This window comes from Girardinichthys multiradiatus, chromosome 17 (assembly GCF_021462225.1).
Source record: "Girardinichthys multiradiatus isolate DD_20200921_A chromosome 17, DD_fGirMul_XY1, whole genome shotgun sequence".
In the NCBI taxonomy this organism is placed as follows: domain Eukaryota; kingdom Metazoa; phylum Chordata; class Actinopteri; order Cyprinodontiformes; family Goodeidae; genus Girardinichthys; species Girardinichthys multiradiatus.
Window position 1 is genome coordinate 11,689,329 of NC_061809.1, and position 27,919 is coordinate 11,717,247.

Consider the following 27,919-nt stretch of genomic DNA (forward strand, 5'->3'; position numbering starts at 1 on the left):
CAAAATAGTTTAAGCTCTCTAGTCCCTAATTCTCAGATGAATCTGGACTTTGACTGGGCCGTTCTCGTACATGAATATGCTTTTATCTGAACCAAACCTTTTTAGCTCTGGCTATATGTTTAGGGTTGTTTTCCTGCTAGAAGGTAAACCTCTGCCCCAGTCTCCAGTTTTCTAAAGCCTCTAACAGGTTTCCCTACCTGGTGTTTAGCTCCATTCATTCTGTTCCTTCAGAAAAAAAGGATCCCACAGCATGATGCTGCCACCTTCATGTTTTACCTCTGGGATAGTGTCTTCAGAGTGATGTCAATTGGTCTCATCTGATAAATCTGTAAAAAAAAAATAACTCCAGATTCTCAGTTGGATTAAGGTCTGGACTTTGACTGGGACAATCTATTAATGCTTTAATCTAATTCAATCCACTCTAGTTCTGTCTGGATGCTTAATATTGTTGATCTGCTGGAACTTGTTGGAGCATCAATTGGTTTTCTCCCAGGATTGTTAAGTTTCTCTTTTTAACCGAGTATAGTTACCCCCTCCCAGCCCCTACAAAACTAGTGTCAGACGTTAAGAGACGCAAAAACCTTTGTTTGTGCCATTTTAAAAGACATAAAATTTAATGCTAGGTCATCTACGGTTTCATCGACCCTGGTTGATGTTTCATGACCTTAATTTTATTTGGTGTACTTGAAGAAAGAGGAAAGCAAATATGTACGATTTGACTAGGAATCGTTTATTAAAAGGTGAGAAAACAAAAAGCCACAAACCATTTTGTTTAAAAGTTATATACATTATAAATAATTCCACTACATTTAAACCATTTTTGTTTCCTTCTAGTCTTGAGTCCTACACATTGAGATGTTTCTGTCTGAGAGGCAGAGGGCAGCAGTGAGCAGGACATTTTGTTCCAGGACCAGGACCATATTTGTCTGTTCTGACTAAACGAGGGAGCTTGAGGAAATCTGTGAGTGTTTTGCTGTAAGTTAATAAAACTGGAGCACTGTTGCCATCAAGGGATAAGTTGGTGTTGTAGACTGAGAACGTTTACAGGAGGAGTAACTCTCTGCACCAACACCACATCTTAGAAGTTGGAGAGAACTTTTCTCTCATGAAACCATGAAGTATTAATCATTTCTTGTGCTTTACAATCCAGACAGTAATAGAAATCCTCCCAAATAAAGGTAAAAGAAGTCCCCTTCTGGCCAAACAAGCCTGTACACAGTTTTTCTTAAAGGTGCTTAACAAATGTTGAGTGCTAGCTGTCCTGCCGGGGCTCCTGCTGTTGGTGTGAAGCTGGAGGGTTTAAGAGAGACACAGCGGACCACGGAGCTATGGACGATGCCGCTGTGCCGCACGGAGCCAAGACCACGATGTTCTCCCCCGTCACTTCTTCCATGGTCGTTCCTTCTACCACGCCAGCCACCTTCTGGGAGCAGTCCACACAAACGTAGTCCTCGTTTTCCGCCATTTCGCACGTCACGCCCACGCAGACTTGGTGGAACCACTCGTCGCAGCCGCCGTCACACTGCACCCAGTCCACCTGTGGACAAATGGGAACATGTAATGATTAATAAAAGGGAAACAAAAGTCATGGGAACTTTTACCCAGCATTCTCTACTTCTGAGATCAAGTGTTTTTAAACGTACTTACATTAGATAAAATTTGGACTTTTACACAAAGCACATCCTAAAAGAATGTGTCTCTTCACTCTCATTTTCTTCATGTTTAAGACACAAATGCCCACACCATGATGCGTCCACCCCCATGTTTTCTGCCACATATATAATTTTTCATGTAGCCCAAAAAAAATTCAGTGATACTCTCATCTGACCAGAGCACGTTCTTAAACACCTTCTGGTTGTAACCAGACAAAATGTTTGAAAAGGTTCAAGGCAATGGATTCCCCGGCTCTGACTGGCTGCCAGGTGGATATACAGAGTGCAGAGACTAGCCACTGGTTAACTTGTAGGAAAATATTAAGCTCTGTGATTGAAATGGACCACAACAATGGGACCTGTTAATATGCAACTCACTGAGTTGTTCCAGTGGTTATCAGCTGTTGATATTCAATAAATTTAGGTCAGGTTCATTTGGTGAAATTGTAAGCCCTTACAAAGGAAACAAAAAAACGTCTTTCATAAGACGACATTTTGAGATGACATGACAAACTGTTAGAGGAGCCAGGCGCCAACATCACAGAGCATTTCGGCTACATCTCAAGACCAAAAGTGTCGAGCTTTAGTCGTGGAGGGCTGGTGACCTCTAACACACCTGAATGCAGTCAAGTTCTCCAGAGTCCCTGCAAATGAACTAATTATTTCACTCAAGTATTTAAGCATGGACACCGGCCCTCAAGGAATGGAGGTGACACTCATGGTTTACAGTAGGAAAGTAGGTAAGGAAAGACAGAAATATGCATTTTATAATGGATCGATGGAAGGTAACAAGGAAGAAAAGCAGGAAGGACACAAGACACAAGGAATGAATACAAGCAGAAAACAGGACAGACATAAGAGAGATGCGGAAGAAGGAAAGAAAAAAGTTTTTAAGGGAATAAGAAAGAACACAAAAAAGGAAATACAGAAAGAATTTCATTTTTCCACACCGATCCAGAGCTGAAAAATACTGAAGTTCAATTCCCTATATTTCCTAAACTCCACTGGAACCCTGGATTATGGAGAGCAAAATAAATAAATTATATTATTATATAAAATAATATTTTAGGAAGGAGTTTGGATTTGCATTTGTAACCAAAGCTTCAGTTTTATTCAATCTGCCCTGTTTGTTCCCTTGGCTCCGTGTCTATCAACCATCTGTTTCCCTGTTGTACCACCTTCTCAGCAGGACAGGTCTGGATCTGCAGGGAGGGAAATGACAGCAGAAAACTTGGAACATGTCCTCACCTTGTCTTTACACGGCCTCTGGCAGTTCTTCGCTGCACACACTGCATTCTCATCATTGGAGTCCTCTGCACCTGACCAGTCGTATTTAGAGGGGATGTCCAGGATCTTTTTCTCCTTCCTCTTCTCCAGACCTTCCTTGATAGCCTCTGCTTTTGCAGCAGCCTTCTCCTTCCTCTTCCTCTCCTTCTCCTCCTTGGCTAACCGCTTGGCCAGCTGCTTCATCTCGCGGTTCTTTTCTAGGTTGAGCTTCAGCTTCTTCTTCTTGGGCTTGCCGCCGAGGCCGAGCTCCAGGCCGGCCCGTTTTAGCTCTCTCGACTTCTGTAGTCTCATGTCTCCCACGGCTGAGGCGCCACCACCAGCGGCGGCCATCAGCATGTGGTGTTGCTCGGCTCTCTCCAGCTTTCGCCTCCGTTTCTTTTCAGAATCTTTAAATTTGATCTTGAGCGGCTTCTCCAACACAGAGTTGTCGGGCTGTAGTAACGGATGGGAAAATAATTGTAAATATTTCTCCAAATGTTTGAGCTTAGGCACATTTAGTCTCATTACAACCACTGTAATGTGGTTAATTGGGGTTTTATGTGATAGACCAACAGAAAGTAGAGCATAACTGTGCGCCCCTGAGTTTGGGTGTATGAATAATTTTGGACGGCGGTATGGCACGTAAATCATTTCTTAAGTAATCAATCCACACACGATCAAAGCACTCCTCCACTATTATTATTTTTGATTTTTTACGATGTTGCAGCCAAGTTGCACAATCTATAAGCTCCCTACCTCCATGACTTGCAAGAATCTCTCCTCAGAGGGAGGGTGCGTGGCCTGCAGGATCCTCCAGATGTGCTGGGTCTCATCCAGGGACACTTCCAGCAGGTCTCCCAGCATCATCAGATCCTCCAGCTGGGCCTTAGCCTGCAGGGACAGTTCGAGCACTGGGGGCTCCAGGCTCCGGGGTACCAGGGGGGTCTTCCTCGGTTGCTTTCTGGGTGTGCTGGGGTCTGAAATGTAAATATTTGTGAGTAAGGTCAAGATTAATCCATCAAACTAGACATCTGGAAGAATTTTAAACATAAAGGAAATATGTGTTTAAAAACAAAATGTTGGCACTCAGTAAAAGCGGAAATAGCCTCACTTTGCACATAGGACTTGGAGGCTGACGAGTAGGCGTGTTCAGCGCAGAACGAAGGAGTAGCAGCAGGCCACATGTGACTGACCACCTCCTCTGACTTCACAGGAATCTCCTCATCACAAAACAGGTAGGGCTTCACCTCACCTGGGTCCTGGACAAACAGAAGAACAAGAGATGAAGTTTGGGACCATATACATATTTATTTGAAATTCCAGACTTATCTTTTCAGTGTTCTCAGTCCTTAACATTCATTTGAAAATATAAAATAATAGTTTCCACAGGGATCAGTAAAAAAAAAAAAACGGTCTGCAACAACTGGAAACATAAAGAAAGGAACAAAGGATGGAACGCAGGACCCAAGACAGATAGGAAAGAAGAGAAGGAAGGAAAAAGAATGGACATAAGGAAGGAAGGGTTGCAGGGACAAGGACAAAAGAAAGGAACAAAGAAGAATAGACAAGGTAAGGAAGGAAGGTAAAGAGCAAGGAAAGAAGAAAAGAAACATGAAGAAAGCAACAAAGGAGGGTGGGCGGGCACAAGGAAGGAAGGATGTAATAGAAATGAAGAACACAACTAAACAAAAGGGAATGAAGTCTGGAAATACAAATATTTCTTTCATTCTCTTATTTTCAGAACTGGAAATTACTGAAATCTAACTTCACACTTCTCCAGATTGTGTAGGAACCCTGTAAGTGCCTCCTCACCTACCTTCATGTCGTAGCCATAAGTCTCCCGGATGTCTTCATCTGAATCAGTTTCCTCGTCATCGTAGTCCACAGAGGGGCGTGGTGAAGCCACTCTGCTGAACCCGGACTGCTGAAAGGTCTGGATGTGACCCTGGAGAACAGAAAAAACACATCTGCTTTCAGTTTAAAGCTGAATAACACAGCTGGATGTTTTCTCTCATAAAACTATTTGAACGCTTGGAGTTGCTGTGACACATTTTTTCCAGAAATTGGATCATCTCGTACTCGTCGTCTTCCGCTTTATCCAGGACCGGGTCGTGGGGGCAGCAGACTCAGCACAGACACCCAGACGTCTCTCTCCCCAGACACCTCCTCCAGCTCCTCCAGGGGGAGCCCAAGGCGTTCCCAGGCCAGCCGAGAGACATAGTCCCTCCAGCGTGTCCTGGGCCGTCCCCTGGGCCTCCTCCCGGTGGGACGTGCCTGGAACACCTCCTCTCGATGTGGAGGAGCAGCGGCTCTACTCCGAGCCCCTCCCGGATGGCCGAGCTCCTCACCCTATCTCTAAGGGAGTGCCCGGCCACCCTACAGAGGAAGCTCATTTCAGCTGCTTGTATCCGGGATCTCGTTCTTTCGGTCATGACCCAAAGTTCATGGCCATAGGTGAGGGTAGGAACGTAGACCAACCAGTAAATCGAGAGCTTCGCTTTTCGGCTCAGTTCTCTCTTCACCACAACGGACCGGTACAGCGCCTCCATTACTGCGGCAGCCGCACCGATCCGTCTGTCGATCTCCCGCTCCATTCTTCCCTCACTCGTGAACAAGACCCCGAGATACTTGGAACTCCTCCACTTGAGGCAGGAACTCCCCTCCAACCTGAAGAGGACATCATCGGATCGGATCATCTGTCACCTTTAGTCTTCGGAACCTTACCTTTCAATGCTCTAGAAAAGCTTCACAGCAGAACAAAACAGCTGTGCCTTATTTTTAAATGGTTAAAGTTCAAGATGAAACTTTGAGCTACCTGCAAGTCGGGATTGGCAGCAGCTTTTAGCAGCTCAGCATTGATGATCTTCTCCGTTTTCTCCCTCGCCGCCTGCTCCACCATACGCTGGCTCAGAACGGAAAGCTTTGCCAGAGCTGAGGACAACTCCGAGGTAGCCAAAGCTTGACGTGCTCGATCCTAGGACAGTCAGGTGAAATTCATTTTTATCCAGGAAAACATGAAAATAAGGCTCTACTAGGAGAAGAGTTTGGAGAGATTACCTGCCAGCTCATTGCCCTCTCTGTTAAACACTGCAGAGCCTCTCCTTCTGGCAGACGCACCGGCAGCTTCTGCAGAGAAACCAACAGGGACAGAATGGTCTCTAGTCTTGGCCTCCTCGATCTCTGGCACAGCGGACACAGGAATTTAGAGTCTTTGCTGTTGCTCTGCCAGCCGATGCCCACTTTCTTCTGCGTTCCTGTCTTAGGCAGAGGGACGCACGCTCCATGGAACCAGTCCTTGCACAGCTCGCACTGCAACATGAAGCCGCTGGCAGTCTTTCGGCATAGGCAGAACTTGACTTCCTCAATGTGATCCGCCATGGCCATCTTGGCTAAGTTGGCGGCGCGGAGTGAGTGGATTGCCTCCACTTCCTTCTGCTCCTTGGCTTTGAAAGCGGCCACCACAGCCGAAGGATCTCGTACCTCCTCGAGACTTTCCTCCAGGTCACTAAGGGCGTCGGGATCGTAGCCGCTTCGCTCCTTCTCCATGAGCTCCTTGACACGCTTCCGCTTGCTCTTGCTGTTGCTGTACACTCCGATGTCTACACGAGGACTGAGAACCTGACAAAAAGAAAAATCTTATTCTGGTCCTGCAAGGGAAACACTTTACATAACCTTCTTACTACCATCCTGGGAGCACACAGTGGATTTAGCCTGCATTTATTGTTTATACTTTTAATCTGCTATTGATCAGCCACTGTAATACCCAAACACTGTCAGATTTTCAGCAGGACCACAGATGTTTATCAAAGCTGATGGGATAACAGACAGAGCTAAATACAGAAGGACGAGATCAGGCCTAGTCAAAGTTTACACCTAAATCCAAATATGAATCAGTAGCAGAACCTACAAATAAATTTTATCTAAATGCCCTCCATCTAATCTGACTGAATCTGACTGAGCTTGAGTTATTTTTCAACAAACAGACACATATTTCCAGCATTTAATGTACAAAGATGGCAGAGAATTAACCCAAAAGTCTGGAAGTTGGTTCTGTAATCAAGGTATTGTTAAATACAATAATATCTTTATTTGTAAATAATAAAAAAAAGAAGAAAAATTATGAAAATTCAATCGAAATTTCCTTTCACTCCCTAATTATGCGCTACTTTAAAAAGACTTGAGAGTTTCTGGATCTAATGTGCCAAAATGTAGTAAAGTTCAGGAATTAATACTTTTGCAAGGCACTTATACACTTCAGAAGCAAGTTACAAATCGAATGTTTTCCTACCTGGAGCAGAGTGTAAGTGGAGTTCTTCTTGAGGAAGGTGCGGGCCGTCCGCTCCCTCCAGGCTCGCGCCGAAGCCACCTGAGACTCCACTTGTCCGAGTGGGTCGAGCCGCACGGGGATAGAGCGACCTCTGGCCAGCAGGCTCTCCAGCTGCTCCAGGTATGCAAAGCTACTTCCGCTCTGAATAGCCTCCATCTTAGAGGTCCAGTCCTTGGCCTTCTGTAGGGCCTCTTCCAGAGCCAAAACATTAGGGAGATATGCTGGGATGTTCCTTGCCTCCAGCACAATGCTCTCCAGGGTCGCCATGCTGTGGCGAGGCCTGGGTTTACAAGAGGACACACAGGCAGGGGGTGTTCTACAGTGTTTGACATCAATAACTCAAACTCAACATTACGTATTAGAAGAAGTATTTTCAGATGTTAAACCTTACCTCGCCTGTAGGCAGGACCGCGCCTTATCCTCCCATCTCTCCGAGACGGTGAGGACTTCTTGTAGCTCTGCCATTGCCTTCTCCACAGCATGGTGTGGCGCCAAACCTACTCCAGAGTCTATCAGCCTCTTCATTAGCTCCAGAGTGACACGGTGGGGTTCAGCAAGGGTGCCACGAACCTTAAGTTTTATAGAGATTGCAGAAGAAGCCAAGAAAACTTTTTTATTTGTTTTAACTTACGAAAGAATTGTGAAACTCTATCACTACTAGTAAGCAAAAACAAGCAGCTCCCCCTACAGACAGGTAGTGACGATAGCAAAATAGCCAAAGGGCTTAGTTTACAAAGTCTATTCCTTCTTCTTGCATGCTCCTACGAATCACAATTAAATGTAAATGAAACGAACAAGCTACACGTTAGACAACAGCCCACCTCATCAAGCCAGCGTGCCTGCTGCAACTCCTGCTTGAGCTTGGGCAGTTCAGGAAGCTCCACATCAAGGCCGCTGCCCAGGTCCAATAGCTCCTGCAGCTTGGAGGAGTCCGGCATCTCGTCCGACAGAGCGACCTGGGCTCGCTCGTGGAAGTCCTCCACAGTTTCCAGTAACTCCTGGAGACACGGAGAGCATTAAGAAAGAACAGCAGGTGTTTGATGCTGCTTAAGGAGAAGCCAGAAGGGACGAACTTTGACTTGTCGCGCCTGGCTGATGATGCAGGGCAGCCTGTAGAGCTGCTCCACGAAAGCTTTGAGCTCGTCCACGGTCAGCTTGGTGCGATTGCGGCTGCTCTCAGAACGAAGGCGGCTGCTGCAAAAGCAGAAAAAATAACTTCCAGTTCTCTTTTAAACCAGAGGAATACATTTATAAACATTTGGCATAAAATGTTAACAACGCACCATTTGCCTCCTACCACAGTGAATCACCAAATTGGCTGTATCTACATAGGGAACATCTTTACTGATGGATTTAATAAGCACACAGTTAAAATTCTAAAACATTGATCTGGTCGGTTAAAGAGTACAGGGGGTGTTAATCAGTGTCAGCTGTTTAGGTGTTAATGAAATTAACAACAGATGCACTAAAGGGGCAACAATGAGATGACCCCAAAAACAGAAATGGTTTTGCAGGTGGAGATATTTTTTCCATCCTCATTTTTTGGACCGCTACCTGGACCCTACAGAGGTTGCACAGGCAGTCCAACTCCACCAGGATGGCACATCAATACGTGCCATTGCCAGAAGGCTTGCTGTGGCTCCCAGCACAGTCTCAAGAGCATGGAGGAGATTCCAGGAGACAAGTAGTTACTCTAGGAGAGCTGGGCAGCGATGTCGTAGGTCCTTAATGCATTAGCATGTCCGGTTCTGCTTCTTTGTGCACGGAGGAACAGGATTAGTACTACCAGAGCCCTACAAAGTGACCTCCAGCGGGTCACTGGCATGAATCTCTCTGACCAAACCATCAGAAAGAGGCTTCATGAGGTGGGCCTGAGGGACCGACGTCTTCTAGTAGGTGCTGTGCTACTTGCTCAGCAGATTTGGCACTGGCGCCCCATTCTTTTCACAGATGAGAGCAGGTTCACTCTGAGCTCATGTGATGAAAGCTCTAGAGGAGCTGCGGTGAACATGATCCTTCCTGTTCAGCATGATTGGTTTTGTGGTGGGTCAGAGTTGGTCTGGGGAGGCAAATTAATGGAGGGACGAACAGACCTGTACAGGATAAACTATGGCACCCTGACTGCCATTAGGTATCAGGATGAACTCCTTAGAACCATTGTTAGAGCCTTAGCTGGTGCACTGGGTCCTGGGTTCCTCCTCCCCCATGATATATGTGGCAAGGCTATGCAGTTGATTCCTGGAGGATTAAGGAATTGATACCAGTGACTTGCCTCCAATGGGACATCATGTTTAGGTTCAAGCCACCAGGATGCACCTCAGACTGTCCAGAACCTTGTTGATGCCCTGGTCAGGATTTGGCAGACGATATCCAAGGACACAAGCTGTCATTTCGTAAGGCACATGCCCCGCTGTCGTTAGGCATCCATATAAGCACGTGGGGACCATTAAAAATACTGAGTACCGTTTTGGGTCGCTTCAATATTTCACCAAATTAGACTAGCCTGCTGCATCAGTTGTTCAGTTTAAATTTCTCTGTGACTTTGGTTTAAGCCATTTGTGGGTTGATAATTTTATTTTTCACTAAATAACTAACTCATTACCCATTCCATATCAGTATGGACATCCAGCATGATTTTCTTTCCAATTGAAATTTGATGTGTTTCCAAAGTGTTCCTTTAATTTTTTTTTTTGAGCAAGTTTTACTATGAATTAATGGCAGATGTTTTTACAGTGGTCAGGATACAAATAAAGAAGCTACAAAGAACAGAAACTAGAGGGATGCAACAAAAAAGGATGAGAGAATGAGGGACAGATATGGACGGGTAGAAGAATATGTGGACGGACGGGCAGACAACAGAATGGACCGGTGGGGAGGATGGATAGAGGGATGCATGGATGGAATGAAGGTTAGAAATAAATCAAATTTTCATAATTAAATTTCTTTCTCAATTATTCTCCAGATCATCAAAACACTTTAATCAAATTCTTTTCTAAACCTTTACTGTTTAGGAACACTGCTGAGAACAAACCTGTGCCTTTGCTTGCGGCTGAGCAGCAGTTGGGCCACAGAGGAACACGTCTCTGCTTCTTTAACCATCTCCCTCAGGCGACGAAACAAAGCGTTCTCAGGATACTTCCTGTCCTCAGCGTCCTCCAGCAAAACCTTGAGCTCTATTAGATCTGGCACAGACGAACAGGGAGGGAGAAAAACCTCAAACAGACTAAAAATCATTATTACATTAAACTTCTACATACCTCTGATTTTGCTAAATGTTTACCAAGTGTTCTTACATAAAAAATATACCTTTCTTGTTTTTCTGGTCTGCTGCTAAAGCCTCTGCGACCCGCTTTGCCCAGGTCTCATAAGACTGGGCCCGTGTCTTCACGCCATACAGCATGGACGGAAACTCCTCGAGATCATAGCGATACCTAAAATAAACCACACAATGATGTAGCTAAACACATTTATCCCACAAGTTCAGTCCTGACCCACTGTGCAAGATTAAAAGAGAAGCTCACCGGAGACACTTGCTGCCGAGGGGACAATCGCAGAGATCTTTTGTGTGGTGGAGACAAACAAGCCTATCTGGACTGCAGGAACAGGTCAGTGCAGACAGGAAACAGGTAGTCTTACACTTGTAGCACTGGCGCTCATCGTCTGGAAGAAGCTCAAAAACCTCTTGCTCTGATGAGAGCACCCCCTTTAAAGAAAGTAATAAAGGAGAAGCCAGTTCTAAGTAATGATTACATTCATGTTTACATCTGAAGGCACAGAATCAAAGCGAGATGATTGGCTTTAGCATGAACTAATCAGAAAGAAGAGCCTTACCATTTCCTGGACAGCCTGTCTCAGTTTTGTTTCCTCCTCTATCATCTCGTCCATTTCTTTGAAGACGGCGGCAGCTAGCTCCACATCGAGGTTCTCTGGATCGGCCCCCATTTTGCACAACAGCTCCTCGTGGGAAAAGACGCAGTAACGGTGGAGACGGCGGTAATGAGCAACACACTGACGACCCAGTGGTAACTAAGAAGCATTTCCCCACAATTAATAAAAAATCAAAATCAATCCTAGTTACGTATAAAACAGCAATTGTTGTTTTCCTAACCCAGTCTGCAGTGCAGAAGTTAACAGCTTCTGCAAAGTTGTAGCCCTGGTTGAAGCCGCTGTGGTAGGCCCGTGGGAAGGTTACCACGAACTCCCCTGCACACTGATTGGTCCTGTAAACCTAAAAGAAAACGTTTTATTATACACACACGAGACGACTTGGATACTTTGTCAGATCAAATATTTAAACCTCAGGTGTCTTGGTTACATACTGGGACGCCATGATCCATGAGGATGTTCGGATTCATGATGGTGACCAGCTGATGCAGGAGGTCTGGCTGAGAGTCAAAGAGCTCTGGAGCCAGTTTTTTCATTACAGCCTCTAGCTTCTCAGCTGCAGAGGCCGGTACCCCATACCACGTTTTGGGTTCGCCCCTGGAGAAAACAAAGGAAAGCAACATAGTTTTAAAAGAGAGAAAAAATGTGCGGTATACCTAATTGCTTATATTGCTTATATTTTGAAGTTTACAAACGTGCTTAAAGAGGAACTAAACCCCAAATCAACTTTTTTTGCAGATACAATTTATTAACTGGGCCTTAAGTGTGCTATCTTTATGTTACTGTGCTACTTTTTTAAATGTCATGTAAACTTGTTTAAGTCTGCCATATCTGTCCTAAAACAGTCTTAGTGCTGCCCTCTTTGGTTTGAACAGTGGTTACTGCAGCTGAACTTTCCTATGGGTTCAAAGGGTACAGCTTGGTACATGCTTACGTCACAACCCTTGGTTCAGGTATAAAACCATCTTACTGTGACACGCCCCCATAGTGAGTCAGGAGTTGGAATTGTTCCTCCACCGCATCGGCAGCGCAGAGTTCAGGGACCACAGCGTCAGCGCCTTGAGACAGCGGCTTGAAATGATACGGCTCAGGCCCGCTGGGCTCCATAAAGCCTCTGTTAACCCCCAGTGATGGGGGGTGAAAAATAATTATCTCCAGATTTCCAGACTGTCAGTGCTGGCTAAAGAACTCTGTGTTACTGTCAAACGCAATACAATATCTAAAGGTGTTCCCCAAGGAGCTACATTAGTCCCCTTTTTATTGTCTATTTTAAAAATGACTTGGGTAGTTCCAACTGCAACCAACTTTAATTTTTTTGCTGATTATGCAGTCAATAACGGTTCTAAAGTCAAAGAAAACTAAAGTTTGCATATTCCTGCCATTTACCTAATTTCATTTTTTTTAATACATTTTTGGTAATCATTTTGATTCTGTTTTATTTCACTTGTTTTTACATCAAACGGTAATAGATTGTTGTCATCTTGACTTGGATTGTGTATCTCACAGAGACCAAAAAAAAAAAAAGGACTTATTAATTTTAATATGGTTAGTTAATTATTACATTTTAATTTTCACCTATAAAGCAAAAATCTCTTACCAGTGAAGGAAATTGATGGAGTAACTCCAGTGGTCCTCGATGTGCCAGCAGAACGAAGAGAAACACATACCAACATACAGCCAGGGCACCTTCATGCCTGATATATCCACATTGATGTGCGTGAGAACCGACTGCTCCAATACTGGCATGTTGTTCAAGTTCCAGCCTGAATTTGCATACTCCTGTCAGAAGAGGAAATAAAGACTGGTTTACTAATTGGATAATATATAGAAAAAAGATTTTCTTGCAAAAACTCACATAAAAGGAAATGTACAGCTAGATAGATGGATGTTAATGTAACTGGTTAAATAAAATGACCAAATTTGAACATACAACCTATGATGAAATATAAAAACAGTCAAAAACAGAGTACATTTTTATTTCAGCACAGAAAGCTTATGGTAATGCAGTACTTTGCAGTGCCCCAAAATGAATCAGCATTTTTCTTAATTAGCTGAATTACACTGACGAAAAGTTGTTTTTGTAAGCTTCAGTTTTTTTTTTTATTATTGCCACCTACTGGCTAGGCATTAATATTTCAGCATTTTTAAAAAATGTTTAGGAATTAATTATTTTAATAGCAAAAACAAATATATATAAAATATAAACATTTCAATTAAGTAATTTGATGAGGAATGTCGGTCCTCTCACCTCTTCATCTCCTAGTAGCCTCCTCTTGCCATCTTTTATAGGAAAACCACTGCCCACATCCTTGGAGCTGATGTCAGCGCCATACTCTACGATAACATCCTCCTCGATGCTGCTGACCAGGCGCCAGAACTCCTTCTCCACCAGCTCTGTCGGAACCATCTAATAATACGAAGAGGACTTTGTTGAACTTTAGATTAAAGGTGCAAAAAGATATGGTCCCCTTTAGCCACTAATGTGTCACTCACACCAACTCGAAGCTCGTTCTACTCACATGAACTGGCATGTTGAAATAGTCGGATTTGAAGTGGTCAGCCATTTCTCCAAAACTCTGCAGAGTGTACTCCCTCACGGCCTGCTCAAAGCCAAAAGCCTCCCTGGGCTTACTGCACTCCTGTGAGCGAAACCCAAATGGACATGAATGTGAACCAAACACAACACAGAAAAAGAAATAACAGGCACCCAAACATGCCTGTTACAGTTGAGGCTTTTTTTCCTCACAAATGCTACAACTAGTGTTAGCTTAGGATCACTGCTGCAAAGTGTCCAGCAACACAAAGCTTGTACCATCTTGGCAGCTGTTTTTGTGTACCACTTGGCTGAAAGAAGGCTGCTGCATGTTTCCTTAATTAAAAGAAACACAAATACCCGTTTGGAAATATTTCCCACAGTGAAAGACACCGAGAGTCATAGTGTGAAACTTAAACGAGCCCCTCAACAATATTCTTTAAAACCACAGTTTGCAGGCTGGGAGCGGGCTCTCCCAGAGCATACAGCCTAACTACTTAACTAGGAATGAAAAAAAAAAAAAAAATTTAAGATAAAATTATATATTTTATTTGTTCCTCTCCCATATTATTTATCTAATCGTATTTGGCAGCAACTACTTTGTTTCATTTAGTAATTATAAAACTGGCTGGACAAAATTTAATTGTGGTGTTCCCCCGGGGTCCATTCTCAGACCACGTTTTTTTAACAGCTAAATGTTTATAGGTTATAGAGATTATAGAGTACTACTTCAACTTCTACCGTATCGATACTGATGACAACGTTTTATCTCTGTGTTACAGTATGATCCTTTTCCACTGGCCCCTACTTAGAGCGGTTGGCTACGGGTCGACTTTTCCGGCCTTTCTATTAGTAACAGTTATGTGGAACTGTTACTATTTTTAACACCTGCTTACTTGTGGTTCCAACCATTCCAAGTTGCACTGAAAACAAGACGTCAGAAGACTGTAGGTCACTGATTGGGTAGGGGGTGGTGTCACTAGTCACAGCATATTTCAATAACTTTTAAATTTTAATGAGCTTTCATCTGTGATTTGTGTTTATTATGACTGTTTAATTATTGTGGGAGACTTCAACATTCACATGGACAATCCTCAAGACAGAAGTACAATAGATCTATGTGACACTCTTAGAAATGTTGGTTTGACTCAACATGTTAAACAGCAAACGCACAAACAGGGACATATTTTGGACTTGATTATCACTAAGGGTCTAAACATTTCCAAGGTGTCTATAGCTGATGTTGCTCTATCTGACCACTTTTCTGTTATTTTTGAAAGCATCATCTGCAATGACTCAGTTTGCCAAAGAGACATGATAAAAAAAACGCATCTTTAAGGACGGTGCTGCTGAAACATTTAACCAGATTTACTCTTCTACCTCCACTTTGCCCTGTAACACTGTAGATGAGCTGGTAGATAACTTACATTCTAAAATCTCGGACATCATTGATTCAATTGCTCCAATTAAAGTGAAAGTTGTTTCTGGGAAGAAAATGTCTCCATGGAGAAGTGCTCCACCAGTCAGAAGTGAAAAAAAGGAGTGTCAAAAAGCTGAACGCAGGTGGCGAAAGACTGGACTCCAGGTTCACTATATTATCTGTAAAGAGAGACTTTACAGATATGACCTACAACTGAAAAATGCAAGGGAATCCTTCTTTTCTGACATCATCAGCAAAAACATTAACAATGCTCGTGCATTATTTGCCACGGTCGACAGGTTAACAAACCCTCCTGTAACTGTAGCATCTGAACTCCACTCTACCAGGGCCTGCAATGAATTTGCTAAATTCTTCACTGAAAAAACCCAAAAGATCAGCGGGGCAGTCAGCACATCCACATCAACTCCAGTACCAAAGTTATCTCCAACTAGAACCGATTTTGACAAAATTTCCCAATTTCACCAAATAAACTGCAAAATCTTAGAAGAAATCGTACAGCAACTAAGCTCTTCTTCCTGCTGTCTCAATCTTTTACTCACAGCTTTCCTTAAGAAAGCTTTGCCTGTAATAACATCTGATTTAACACAAATAATAAACACGTCCCTTTTGTCAGGTGTTTTCCCCCAGGCCCTAAAATCAGCAATTATCAAACCTTTATTGAAAAAGAGCAACTTGGACAAGCTGCTACTACAGAACTACAGGCCTATATCAAACCTCCCCTTCATCAGTAAGATTATTGAAAAAGCTGTGTTTCAACAGTTAAACAACTTCTTAACAACGACCAACTGCTTTGATTTCTTCCAGTCAGGCTTCCTGCTCACCACAGTACAGAGACTGCTCTTGTCAAGGTGTTCAATGACATCTGTATAAATGCAGACTGTGGAAGAACCACAGTGCTGGTATTATTGGACCTTAGTGCAGCATTCGACACTGTCGATCACTCCATTTTATTAGAGCACCTGGAAAACTGGGTCGGCCTTTCTGGTACAGCACTCAACTGGTTTAAATCCTACTTGAAGGACAGGGACTTTTTTGTGTCAGTAGCTAACTTTACATCAGAGACCACAAAAAATCACATGTGGCGTTCCCCAAGGGTCCATCTTAGGGACCCTTCTATTCAATATCTAAATGTTCCCCCTCACTCAGATTTTAATAAACAACAACGTAAGTTATCATAACTATGCAGACGACACACAGCTATACGTTACGATGTCACCAGGTGACCATGAACCCATTCAAGCACTTGGTAAATGCTTAGAAGAAATCAATGCATGGATGTGCCAAAATTTTCTTCAACTGAATCAAAACAAAACTGAAGTAATAATCTTTGGACCAAAGGAAGAGCGTTTAAAAGTTAGCACACAGCTTCAGTTAAAACAGCTAGAAACCACCAGTCAGGCTCGAAAACTGGGTGTAGTGATGGACTAAGACCTGAACCTTCAGAGGCACATAAAGGTAGTAACTAGGTCGGCCTTCTATCACCTAAAGAACATCTCCAGGATTAAAGGACTAATGTCTCAGCAGGACCTTGAAAAACTAATTCATGCGTTCATCTTTAGTAGAATTGATTACTGCAATGGTGTCTTCACAGATCTGCCTAAAAAGTCGATCAGACAGCTGCAGTTGATCCAGAACGCTGCTGCCCACGTCCTCACTAGAACTAAGAAAGTGGAGCACATCACCCCGGTTCTAAAGTCCTTACACTGGCTCCCTGTAGCTCAGAGAATAGACTTTAAAATATTTTTGTTAGTCTATAAATCACTGAATGGCTTAGCACCAAAATACATTACAGACTTGTTGTCAGTGTATCAACCACCCAGACCTCTCAGGTCATCTCGCTCAAATCTACTCTGCGTACCCAGAACCAGAACCAAACATGGAGAAGCAGCTTTTAGTTCTTATGCTCCACTAATCTGGAATAAACTCCCAGAAAACTGTAAAAGCGCTGAAACCCTAAATTGCTTTAAATCACGATTAAAAACTTATTTGTTTAGAGTGGCCTTTGACTGTGCCATTTAGGCATAATTAGTTGCGTTTTCAGTCCAATTTTCCTTTCATTTTCTTGTCCATCATTCTATTCTCTTTATTTTATTTTACTTTTTTAAATGACCTCTGTTGTTTGATTTTATCATTTGATTTGTTTTTCTGTGTCTGTATCTGTGTTTATTTGCTTTGTGATTGTATTGTAATTGTATGTACAGTGCTTTGAGTGTCTCGTTGCCGAAAAGCGCTATATAAATAAACTTACCTTACCTTAATGGAAAAGGGACATATGCTCATTGAGGCAGCGTGACCATAGTCTAAACATGGCTCAATGGGGCTAAAGACCACAGTGCATGCAAGAAACCTGACATTTATTAAACCTGCAGCTGCGCTACATAAACACTTGGTAGCAATTGTATTTGCTCTGGAGATCACGTGACTATTAAGCAAAATGGCTCTACATATGTGAGGTCTGGAAACAGAGTGAACATTTCAGACATGGCAAGTTTGGGTTTTTCCATAATGGTTGATAAGAGTAAGTCTGAGTTGGGATTTTTTTTATAATCCAGTCAGAGCACAAAAAAACCCCCAAAAAAACAATACAGTAGTAACATACAAGACCAAGTGCAAGAGCTCTATCTGAGGCTTTATTTAGCTTCATTGAACCTACCTCAGCAACACACTTGGGGCACCTCCAGTCTCCCTTGGGCACATCCTGCAGGGGTGGAATGAGGCAGAAGGTGTGGTAGCTGTCGTCACAGCCGTCACAAAGCAGCAGTCGGTCTTCCTCGTCGCCTCGTCCGCACACCAGGCAGAAATAAAGATCAATCTGGGAGGAACAAAAGGTCACAAAAGATACAAAGGCTGTCACAGGTCATCTAACTCAAACACGAGTCAACTTGGATGAAAAGAACAAAACTTATTCAGATGGTGACCAAGAATGAATGGCTCTTACAAAGTTAACCTCCAGTGCCTCCTTGCGTGGTCTCATTTTAATGGCGAAGGCCTGGGCTTTGAGGTGCCGCTGCTTCTTAATGAACCCATCATCTATGTGGGATGAGAAAAGTGCAAAAACAGATGAGTGTGCCTTCCTGATGTTTGGAACTGCCATGTTAAAAAAAGTGTGCCAGCAGTGACTCTTACCAGTGGATACAATCTCCAAACCGACCATCTTGGGGCTTGTTCCGAAGATTTTGAGGCCTTTAGGCTCCTTGTTTTCCCTCTAAAGAAACACAGAGGCAGAAAACACAGCACACTGAGACAGAGAGATCCTGATGGAAGGCAGAATGACAAGACAGACTATGGCTTTTTTAGGATAGAAGTTTAATACACAGTCTACTATACAATGACTGATTTTTTTTACTGGTGAAACATATCTTAATATCGTCACAAAAAAACGCAGCACACAACTAAAACATCACATAGTGGGTGAGTGAGCTCTTGAAACTGGTCAATGCAAACTGTAGCTTTGCCTTCTACCTCACACTTCAGTCGCCGGGAGCGCCTCTCTGATGGAAGCCGTTCTTTGGTTTGCGTCACGTCACCCTCTTTGTCTTTCTCCTTGTCCTTTTCATCCACCTCCTCTTGCTCCTCTTCATCCATTGCTTCCTCCCCCACACCCTCATCCACTTCTTCCCCATCTGCTCCCTCATCATACAGCCGCTGGATGCCCTGAATAAAAGCAACAAATAGACGTGTGAAGAAACAAAACCAAGTGGGCAACTACAGCACCTTGTTAAAGTATCCATACCTACAGCCCAGTCTGAATTCTTTTGCAGCCTAAGTATGTCTAGTCCCTGTATTTAGCTAGATCAGACTCCCTTTTCCTGCTGAGAAACAGCATCCCCACAGCATGATGCTGCCACCGTTTTGTTTTTACCTGGGAGATGGTCCTCCACACTCAGCATTCTGTACTTCCCATGCATGGCTTGTTGCAAATTGCAAACAAGATGTATGGCTTTTCTTTTTGTTTAGGCGTATAACAGTAAAGGTGGCCAAATTCAAATGCACAAGAATTATGTCTGATTTTTATTGCTTAAAGATTCACTTCACATTACTTTGTGTTTGTTCTATAACATAAAATCCCAATAACAGCGTTTGTGGATGTTTGAACTTCCAGAAGATTACTTTCATGTTCAACATGACCCCTTAAATTTTTCCCCAGTGATCAATTTATTGCTTTTAACACCAGAACTCCCAGGACCGTCTAGAATTGCGCCGCTCAAGGTGGCAGCAGGTTGTAGTAGCTCTGTTACTTTTGATTCTGATTTATTCTTTTTTGGGAACTATTCCTCTTGTGGTGGATACAGTTGATTTTTCTTGGATGACTGTCCACTCCAGTGTCGGATGCTGTGCAGCTTGGAGGATTTTTCTTAATACTTTCTATTTTTGGACATTTGTTATGATGCATTGCCATGGCAATGGGGTTGTTTCTTACAACCGGGAGCAGCTGATTAATATCTCAAAGTTCAAATAATACTTCAGCTACAACCCCAAATCCCTGATGAGTTGAAAAGGATGCAGACTTTCAAAACCGTCAATTCAATTCAATTCAAAAATACTTTATTAATCCCAAAGGGAAATTGGCCCGTGGATGCAGAGCAGGAGCTAAGAGAAGAGAGAGAAGGAGGAAGTTCAAACCATCTCTTCCGTCGATTTTGATGGGCAATGTGAGATCGTTGGGAAACAAGTTGGATGAACTCCAAGTCCTACAAAGGACCCAGCCAGAGTACCGGGCAAATGTAAAGGAGGTGGACTGGCAGTACTTGTGAACAACAGATGGTGAAATCCAGGACATGTTACTGTGAAGTGTCATCTCTGCAGTCCAGATATTGAACTGTTGGCAGTAAGTTTTCGTCCATATTATTTACCCAGAGAGTTCACCAGTGTTATTTTGGCAACAGTTTACGTTCCACCTTCCGCTGTTGCCGACACTGCATGTGATGCCATCAGCTCAGTAGTTGCTAAGCTACAGACACAAAACCCCAATGCTTTTGTGGCAATTTCTGGTGATTTTAACCATGCTTCACTCTCTGCTACACTTCCAATGTTTCAACAGTTTGTCAGCTGCGCTACCAGAGAAAACAAAACATTGGATTTGTTTTATGCAAATGTCAAGGACTCATACATCTCTACAGCAAGACCTCCTCTAGGCAAATCAGATCACAATCTTGTTTTTCTCTGCTCGAAATATAAGCCCCTTGTTCAGAGACAACCTGTAATAAAGAGGACTGTGAGAAAATGGTCACAGGAAGCTGAAGAAGCTCTGCAAGGTTGCTTTGAGGCTACAGACTGGAACGCACTGTGCCAGCAACATGGAGAGGACATCAATGCCATGACTGAGTGTGTAACCGACTATATAAACTTGTGTGGATAACATCATCCCCACCAGAACCGGGAGATGCTTCCCCAATAACAAACCTTGGATCACCAGTGACCTGAAGGACCTGCTTAACAAGAAAAAAAGAGCCTTCAGAGAGGGAGATAGAGACTTATTGAGGATTATACAGAAGCAACTTAAAGTCAAGATAAGAGACAGCAAGGAGGTGTACAAGAAGAAGCTGGAGAGCAAGCTCCAGCAAAACAATATCACAGATGTGTGGACAGGATGAAGAAGATCACAGGCTTCAAGCAGAAAGAAGATCAGACCGATGGAGGTCTGGACAGAGCCAATGAACTGAACACATTCTTCAATAGGTTCAGTTCAGAAACAAGCTTCACATCCTCCTCTCCTGCTCACAGCCAAACAGACACTCCATCTTCCTTTGACCCACAGGACCCACAGCTGTCCAGTAACACCTCACATTTTTTATCTTCCACCTCAGCCCTAAACCCTTCTGCTTCTACATGTTTGCCTTCAACCATATCAGAAGATGCTGATGCTTCCTTTGCCACCCCCTTCCACCTGTGTGTCTCAAGAAGTCAAGTGAAGAGACAACTGGAGAGACTGAATAGGAATAAGACTGCAGGTCCAGATGGTGTCAGCCCTAGAGTCCTGAAGGCCTGTGCAGAGCAGCTCTGTGGGATTCTGCAGCACCTCTTCAACCTTAGCCTGGCCCAGAAGAAGGTTCCGGTGTTGTGGAAGACCTCCTTTCTTGTTCCGGTACCAAAGAAAACTCACCCATCAGTCCTCAATGACTATAAACCTGTTGCCCTGACATCTCACATCATGAAGGTCCTAGAGAGACTCCTGTTGGCCCACCTGAGTGAGCAAACAGTAAACCATCAGGACCCTCTTCAGTTTGCTTATCGCTGTGGAGTTGGAGTTGAAGATGCCATCATACACCTGCTTCAACAAACCCACTGTCATCTGGACAAAGCCAGCAGCACTGTGAGGATCATGTTCTTTGATTTCTCCAGTGCATTTAATACAATCCAACCTGATTTGCTTTGTCAGAAACTCCAGAAGACTCAGGTGGAGGCCTCAACAATCTCCTGGATCAAAGACTACCTGACAAACAGACCACAGTTTGTGAGACTGAAGGGTTGTGAGTCTAACCAGGTAGTCAGCAGCACAGGAGCACCACAGGGGACTGTACTCTCACCATTCCTTTTCACTCTGTACACCTCAGACTTCCAGTAAAAGACAGACTCCTGTCATCTGCAGAAATACTCGGATGATTCTGCAGTCGTGGGGTGGATCAGAGATGGACAAGAAGCTGAGTACAGGAAGGTGGTGGACCGCTTTGTGGCATGGTGTGGAAACAATCATCTCATTTTGAACATGACTAAAACAAAGGAGATGATTGTAGATTTTAAGAGAAACAGGAATAAGTCAAAAACTATTTCCATCATGGGGGAAGAAGTGGAGGTAGTGGAGGAGTATGAATACCTCGGTGTTCACCTGGACAACAGACTAGAGTGGAGATGCAACTGTGCTGCCATCTACAAGAAGGGACAGAGCAGACTGTACTTCTTGAGGAAGCTTAGGTTCTTTGGTGTTTGCAGCAAGATGCTGCATATCTTCTATAAGTCTGTTGTGGAAAGTGTGATCTCTTCTGCCATCATCTGCTGGGGAAGCAGCATCAGAGCCAGGGACTTAAAAAAGCTCAACAAGCTGATAAAAAATGCTGGCTCTGTTCTGGGGACTCCTCTGGAACCTCTGGAGATCATTGTGGAAAGACGGATTCTTCATAAAATGAAGAACATTATGGAGAACTCTGAGCATCCTCTTCATGAGACTGTCCTACAACAACAGTGTCTTCAGTCAGAGGCTTCTTCAGATCTGCTGTAAGACGGAGCGCTACAGGAGATCCTTCCTGCCCACAGCAATCAGCGTCTACAACGGCTCTTTGAGGAAACCTTCATAATATGAGCTATAACAACATTTAATTCATTTAATTTCCCTTTGGGATTAATAAAGCATTTTTGAATTGAATTGAATTGACGGTTTTGAAAGTTTGACATGCCAAAACTCTGGTTTATTAAAACTCTTATCTTCCTGGCATCCTGACTTTTTCTAAACCTGTCTTGTGTATTCCTATGTCTCTATTTAAAAAAAAATAACAAAGTAAATAAAAATCTAAGTATTTCTACCTCTAAATACCACAGCCGCTATTTTGACGGCCCTATTATTTACATTGATATTTTTTTCCTGCGGCTGATTATACGCAAGTGTTGCCTAGCAACCGCCACTCTAGAACGCAGTCTGAAAAGAAGATCGTTAGTATCCTACAAATAGCTTCTAGAAGGATATTTTCTGCTCAAGAGGCATTGGAAATGCTTCAAAAATTAGATGATCGTGATTCTGGGATCGAGAGGGATTCTGACGGGTCTTGGTCAGCATTCAGTTCCAGTGACAGCGGGTCAGAGAGTGAGCCTACCCCGGTTAAAAAAACACGAGTCGTCCCATTAGCAGGAGGTTGTGGTGCATTATTTCAAGGTAGTAAAAGACTAGCCTATGTAACAATTTTATCATTTTAGGCTATAGTTTACAGATTAGTAAACTAATAATCTATAAACTATAGCAACAGTGCCACAATCAGCGCAAGTTCAGAGATAGGGAGACGAGTCTGGTGCCCAGCTATAAACCCAGCAAACCAGCTCACTGGAAGGAGAGAAACTACAAATCAATGTACAGAGAAATAAACAATAAGTTAGGTCATAGATATAGTAGCCCTGTAACAACAATCTATTCTGCGCATTACAGCGTTTTCATCGCAAGACGAGCGCACACCTGGGAAGGAGGAGGAAATAGGAAAGGACGGCGCTGTGTGGACAGTGGTAGGGGAGGAAGAAAGTAGAGGGAGCCATCAGAGCCAGAACGTGTTGTCAGAGCGCCAGATCCAAGATGCCCAGACCGCGTTCCTCTGCTTGGTGGATGCCAAAATGCTCATCCACGTTCAGGGTTGTGCCGTGGCTGAGGCCCGCAGAGTTTTAGGAGATGATTCCCCCTCGGACATGAGTGTGGATGAGCTGAAGGCGTTTTTAGCACTAGTTTATGTCTGTCTCGCCGTCAAATTGACGGTCTTGGGAGTTCTAGTAGTGTTAGAATTCTGGGAGTCCTATTGTTAAACAGAACTACATCCAAAAAACAATGGGCACCGCTTACAGTAAGAGTAGCTCCAGACTGGAAGAGTTCATAGGGGTAAAGGAATCTCTCATAATGTGAACGCAAAAGAGAACCGGTGCCTTTTCCAGGTGGGAAGCCCATTCGAGTAGCCACTTTGGACCATCTCTTCTCTTTGCACACCGTCTCAAATCCGCCTTCAGACGACACCGTCTGAAATACATGCAAGTGTCCAAAGTAAGCATTTTAACGGCACAATAAATGGAAACAGCACTTTAACGCAGCTAACCATCAAAATGGCTCAAATATCTTTTAGCTGTATTTATTGTACTCACCAAGTCCAGCGACACCTGTCTACTTAACAGAACAAAGGGCAGAAAAAACTTCACCTTGCTGAGCTGATAGAGATCCAAAATCTTTCTCTCTACATGAGGGAAGCGAATCTTGGATCCTTGCAACTCCCAAAACTTTGCAATCTGATCCAGGAAGTTAAGTTTTACTCGAGTGAGTGCCTGAAAAAGCAGAAACAAGTGAGAGAAAAATTAGATTAGAAATACGGCAGAAAGAGTGGGTGATATACGGCAATAATGTGTATATCACTGCCATTTAATTCAAAAACAAGGATCCCGGCTGGTTAAAACCATCATAAAAAGGCTTTAGTGGAGCGGTTCTGCTGACATGAATTTGAGGACCTGACAGTATAAATCTTGGCAGGAGATTACAGTCAGGTGTAGCGTGAGCAGCTTATTGATGTATGTCTACTGTATATTACTCAAAAATAGTCATAAGAGAAAACAAACCATTTCCAAACCAAGTAACATTTTCTTTTCCTAAAGAGCCGCATAATATGAGGAAAATACACTACCGGTCAAAAGTTTTAGACACACTTTCTCATTTAATGGTTTTCTTTATGTTTATCACTATTTACATTGTACGTAGATTCTCACTGAATGCATCAAAACAGTGAATGAACACATATGCCATTAAGTAGCAAACCAAAATTGTAAAATAACTTTAAATATGTTATGTTTTAGATTCCTTAAAGTAGCCACCATTTGCTGTAAAGACTGAAATTTTAACCTTTGGCCGTCGCTCAATGAACGTCTGGGAAGTTCTTTCAGGACTCTTTGGAAAACTATTTCAGGTGACTTCCTCATGAAGCTCATGGAGAGAATGTCAAGAGATCATAACAGTCATCAAAGCAAAGGGTGGCTATTTTGTAATAATCTAAAATATTAAAATGTTTACGAGTTGTTTCACACTTTTTGTTTACTACATAATTCCATGTGTGTTCATTCACAGGTTTGTTGTCTCTGGTGAGAATCTACAATTAAAATCGTCATGAAAATAAAGAGGTCCATTAAGTGAGAAAGGCGCTCTAAAACGTTTGACCGGTAATGTATCCAACTGGCCAAATACATCCTCAATAAGATGAGCATTAGGGCATCACAATTCAAATACAGCATTTGCAATACTGAACACATTCAAAGTATCGTGCAGCTCCATTTCCCCACATGCTTTGCAAAGTGATAGCTTTTTTAACAGAAGAAGTGTTTTAAAAACTCACCTCAAGTTCATTTAGTCTCTGCACTCTTGGGGTAAAGCGGAAGTTGCGAACATCACAGGCAAATGGAGGCTGCCAGTCCTGACAGAAAACAGAGAAACAGTAGGTGTTCCCAGAACTTCAGAAATGAGGATGTGGCAACAATCCAAACTGGATCTTATAATCAAAGTAGGATCAAGCAAAAAAAAATAAATAAAAAAAGCAACAATGACAAAAACACTTTGATTTAATAATAGCTACAGCCATGAATTACAAGTGTGCTTCTACATTCAGACTGAATATATTTTATTACAAAGTTTCGTTGAGTTTTAGTGAATTTAAAACTGAAATCTTAGAGAGTTGTACATCCAAACAAAAAATCATGTTTGAATCATAAAAATAAGGGCAAAACGTCACTATTTATGGACTGACAAGTTTTAGGCCTGCTGCTCCTTCAATGTCATCATCGCCATATTTAATCTATAACTTAGTCGTCAGGAAAACGAAAACAGCATCAGATACAGAAACTTTAAGACTGGTTAAGATTTTTTAAAGGGGATTTACAAGAAAAAATAGAAAGCAGACAGTTTACACAATGCGCTAAGAAATTAATCTTTGTTTGACCTTTATTAGAGTAGCCTGTTTGTAATAGTAGTTGAGTTACACAAAATTCATGCAGGCCTACAGCAAACCTCAGCTGATGATCACAACGGACAGCAGATTTTACAGAGAAGGGGTATCTAATGTTGAAATACAGGGGTTTACCTGGGGAGGTCTGATCTTGCAGATGCCCGTTTTCTCTGCAATGGGTCGGATCTTGTTGATAAATCCTAAAGGATCTGAGAATTCCTCCCAGCTCGGCTCAAACACCGGGCACTCCGGAGGGGGAACAAACTCAGCGAACGCAGCCATGTCGAAGTGAATCCAGGAAAAAGAGTCATTTACAAAAACACGCTCATAAACAGTTGAGATCAAAAAATGGTTTAACAGTAACTTTCTTCTTGGGGAACTTCCTCCGCGTCCATGATTATTGTGCAAAGCTTCTCTCAATGAGAAAAATGTCACATAACAGTTGAATTATAATGAGGTTTGTAATAACATCCAAAACTTAGAAGAGGCTAGCAGCTAGTGATGAGGGTATTCCCATCCTCCGTAAACAGCTGGGTACACAAGGCCGGGAAGTGTTCACCTGAGACGTAGGGTAGGGTCAGTCCGACAAGCTAACATCTCTTTCCTTCTTCCTTCGTGTTCATACGTTTCCAACAAAGTTAGCAGCGACTAGCTCACACTTTGCTCTTTCTTCTTAAGGGTGCCGCCCAAGCTTGTTGCTAATAGCAGGCTTGCATGACTGGGCGATGTATTCTCTCTGTTCAACAGCTCTTATTCAATGGGACATAAGGACAACAAGCAGGAAGCTAATTAAATCGGAGCTAGCTTAGCTGTCTGTTGCGTACGTAAACGTATTCATCAGGTGAATAAAATCGCTTAAGCGAGCTAGTTTTCTACTATCCGGTTGTGTTAAATAAACCTAAATGTCGAAAAGGTAGAAATATTTGTTTTCTCGTCTAAAAACGTTTAAAGGCGCTACCTTTGCGAATAAATGAACGTCGTCTGCAAGTATAGCCGCATTAGCAAACATGCTAGCTAGCACTAGCAAAGAAGAGAGCCGTTGTGATGCTTTCAGAAAAACTCGGGAAAAAACGACTATGAAAGCCGTGTGGTCTGTAAGGTTTAGAACAAAAATAAATATTTGCATTTTTTATATTTATGTTTAAACGTATATATGTTTTCTAAACATGCTCAGAAGTTTTCTGTATAGTGTGTTTTAAGTTTAATTTGGTCTGGCAGCTCAGGCAAACAGCATTGTGGGTCTGGTTGCCTTAAAGTGTAAATTGCAGAAATTAACAATTAAAATAATGCATACTGATTTAAAAAGGCATATCAATATGAAGACCTGCTGTTTATTTCAGGATAATAATGGGATGGTAAAAATACAGAAATGCTGTTGCTGTATTACCTACTCTTTTATTGTTCTGTTGCTGTTATGTGACAAGAAAAGGTAAAGTAAGTTGAGACAGACTGAGTTGTGATATGTTAGAAATATATTCAATAAAAAAAATACTTTATTCATCTTAAAGGCTGCTCAAAAAACTAAAGGGAACACTCAAATAACACATCCTAGATCTGAATGAATGAAATATTCTCATTGAATATTTTGTTCTGTACAAAGTTGAATGTGCTGACAACAGAATCCCACAAAAATCATCAATGGAAATCAAATTTATTAACCAATGGAAGCCTGGATTTGGAGTCACACACAAAATTAAAGTGGAAAAACACAATACAGGCTGATCCAACTTTGATGTAATGTCTTTGAAACAAGTCAAAATGAGGCTCAGCCCCCTTGCGTTAATACTTTGTAGCGCCACCCTTTGCTGCAATTACAGCTGCAAGTCGCTTGGGGTATGTCTCTATCAGTTTTGCACATCGAGAGACTGAAATTCTTGCCCATTCTTCCTTGCAAAACAGCTCTAGCTCAGCGAGGTTGGATGGAGAGCGTTCGTGAACAGCAGTCTTCAGCTTTTTCCACAGATTCTCAATTGGATTCAGGTCTGGACTTTGACTTGGCCATTCCAACACCTGGATACATTTATTTGTGAACCATTCCACTGTAGATATGGCTTAATGTTTTAGATCATTGTCTTGTTGGAAGATTAATCTCCGTCCCAGTCTCAGGTCTCTTGCAGACTCCAACAGGTTTTCTTCCAGAATGGTCCTGTG

The 27,919-nt window shown here is 42.7% G+C and overlaps 1 protein-coding gene across 2 annotated transcripts; it reads right to left on the bottom strand.

The window, feature by feature from the left end:
* Positions 1-709: 709 nt before the first annotated feature.
* kdm5a (lysine (K)-specific demethylase 5A) lies at positions 710-26,783 on the bottom strand. 2 transcript variants are annotated; one of them, XM_047389901.1, is made up of 28 exons: positions 25,904-26,783; positions 25,163-25,240; positions 23,985-24,107; positions 23,638-23,808; positions 18,567-18,758; positions 18,231-18,309; positions 18,043-18,134; positions 17,758-17,916; positions 13,650-13,769; positions 13,379-13,537; positions 12,728-12,909; positions 11,565-11,727; positions 11,354-11,473; positions 11,077-11,271; positions 10,767-10,948; positions 10,552-10,676; positions 10,277-10,427; positions 8,319-8,436; positions 8,067-8,243; positions 7,637-7,815; positions 7,207-7,525; positions 5,976-6,536; positions 5,734-5,892; positions 4,735-4,863; positions 4,030-4,177; positions 3,675-3,895; positions 2,901-3,371; positions 710-1,537 (listed from the first exon to the last, which is right to left on the bottom strand). In XM_047389901.1, exons 1-28 carry the CDS (start codon positions 26,048-26,050, stop codon positions 1,253-1,255), a joined length of 5,205 nt encoding a protein of 1,734 aa, XP_047245857.1. In that variant the 5' UTR covers positions 26,051-26,783; the 3' UTR covers positions 710-1,252. The 2 variants fall into 2 exon arrangements, with proteins under 2 accessions (XP_047245857.1, XP_047245856.1); XM_047389900.1 differs by having other exon boundaries at positions 8,319-8,439; positions 25,904-26,782.
* Between the last annotated feature and the right edge of the window lie 1,136 nt (positions 26,784-27,919).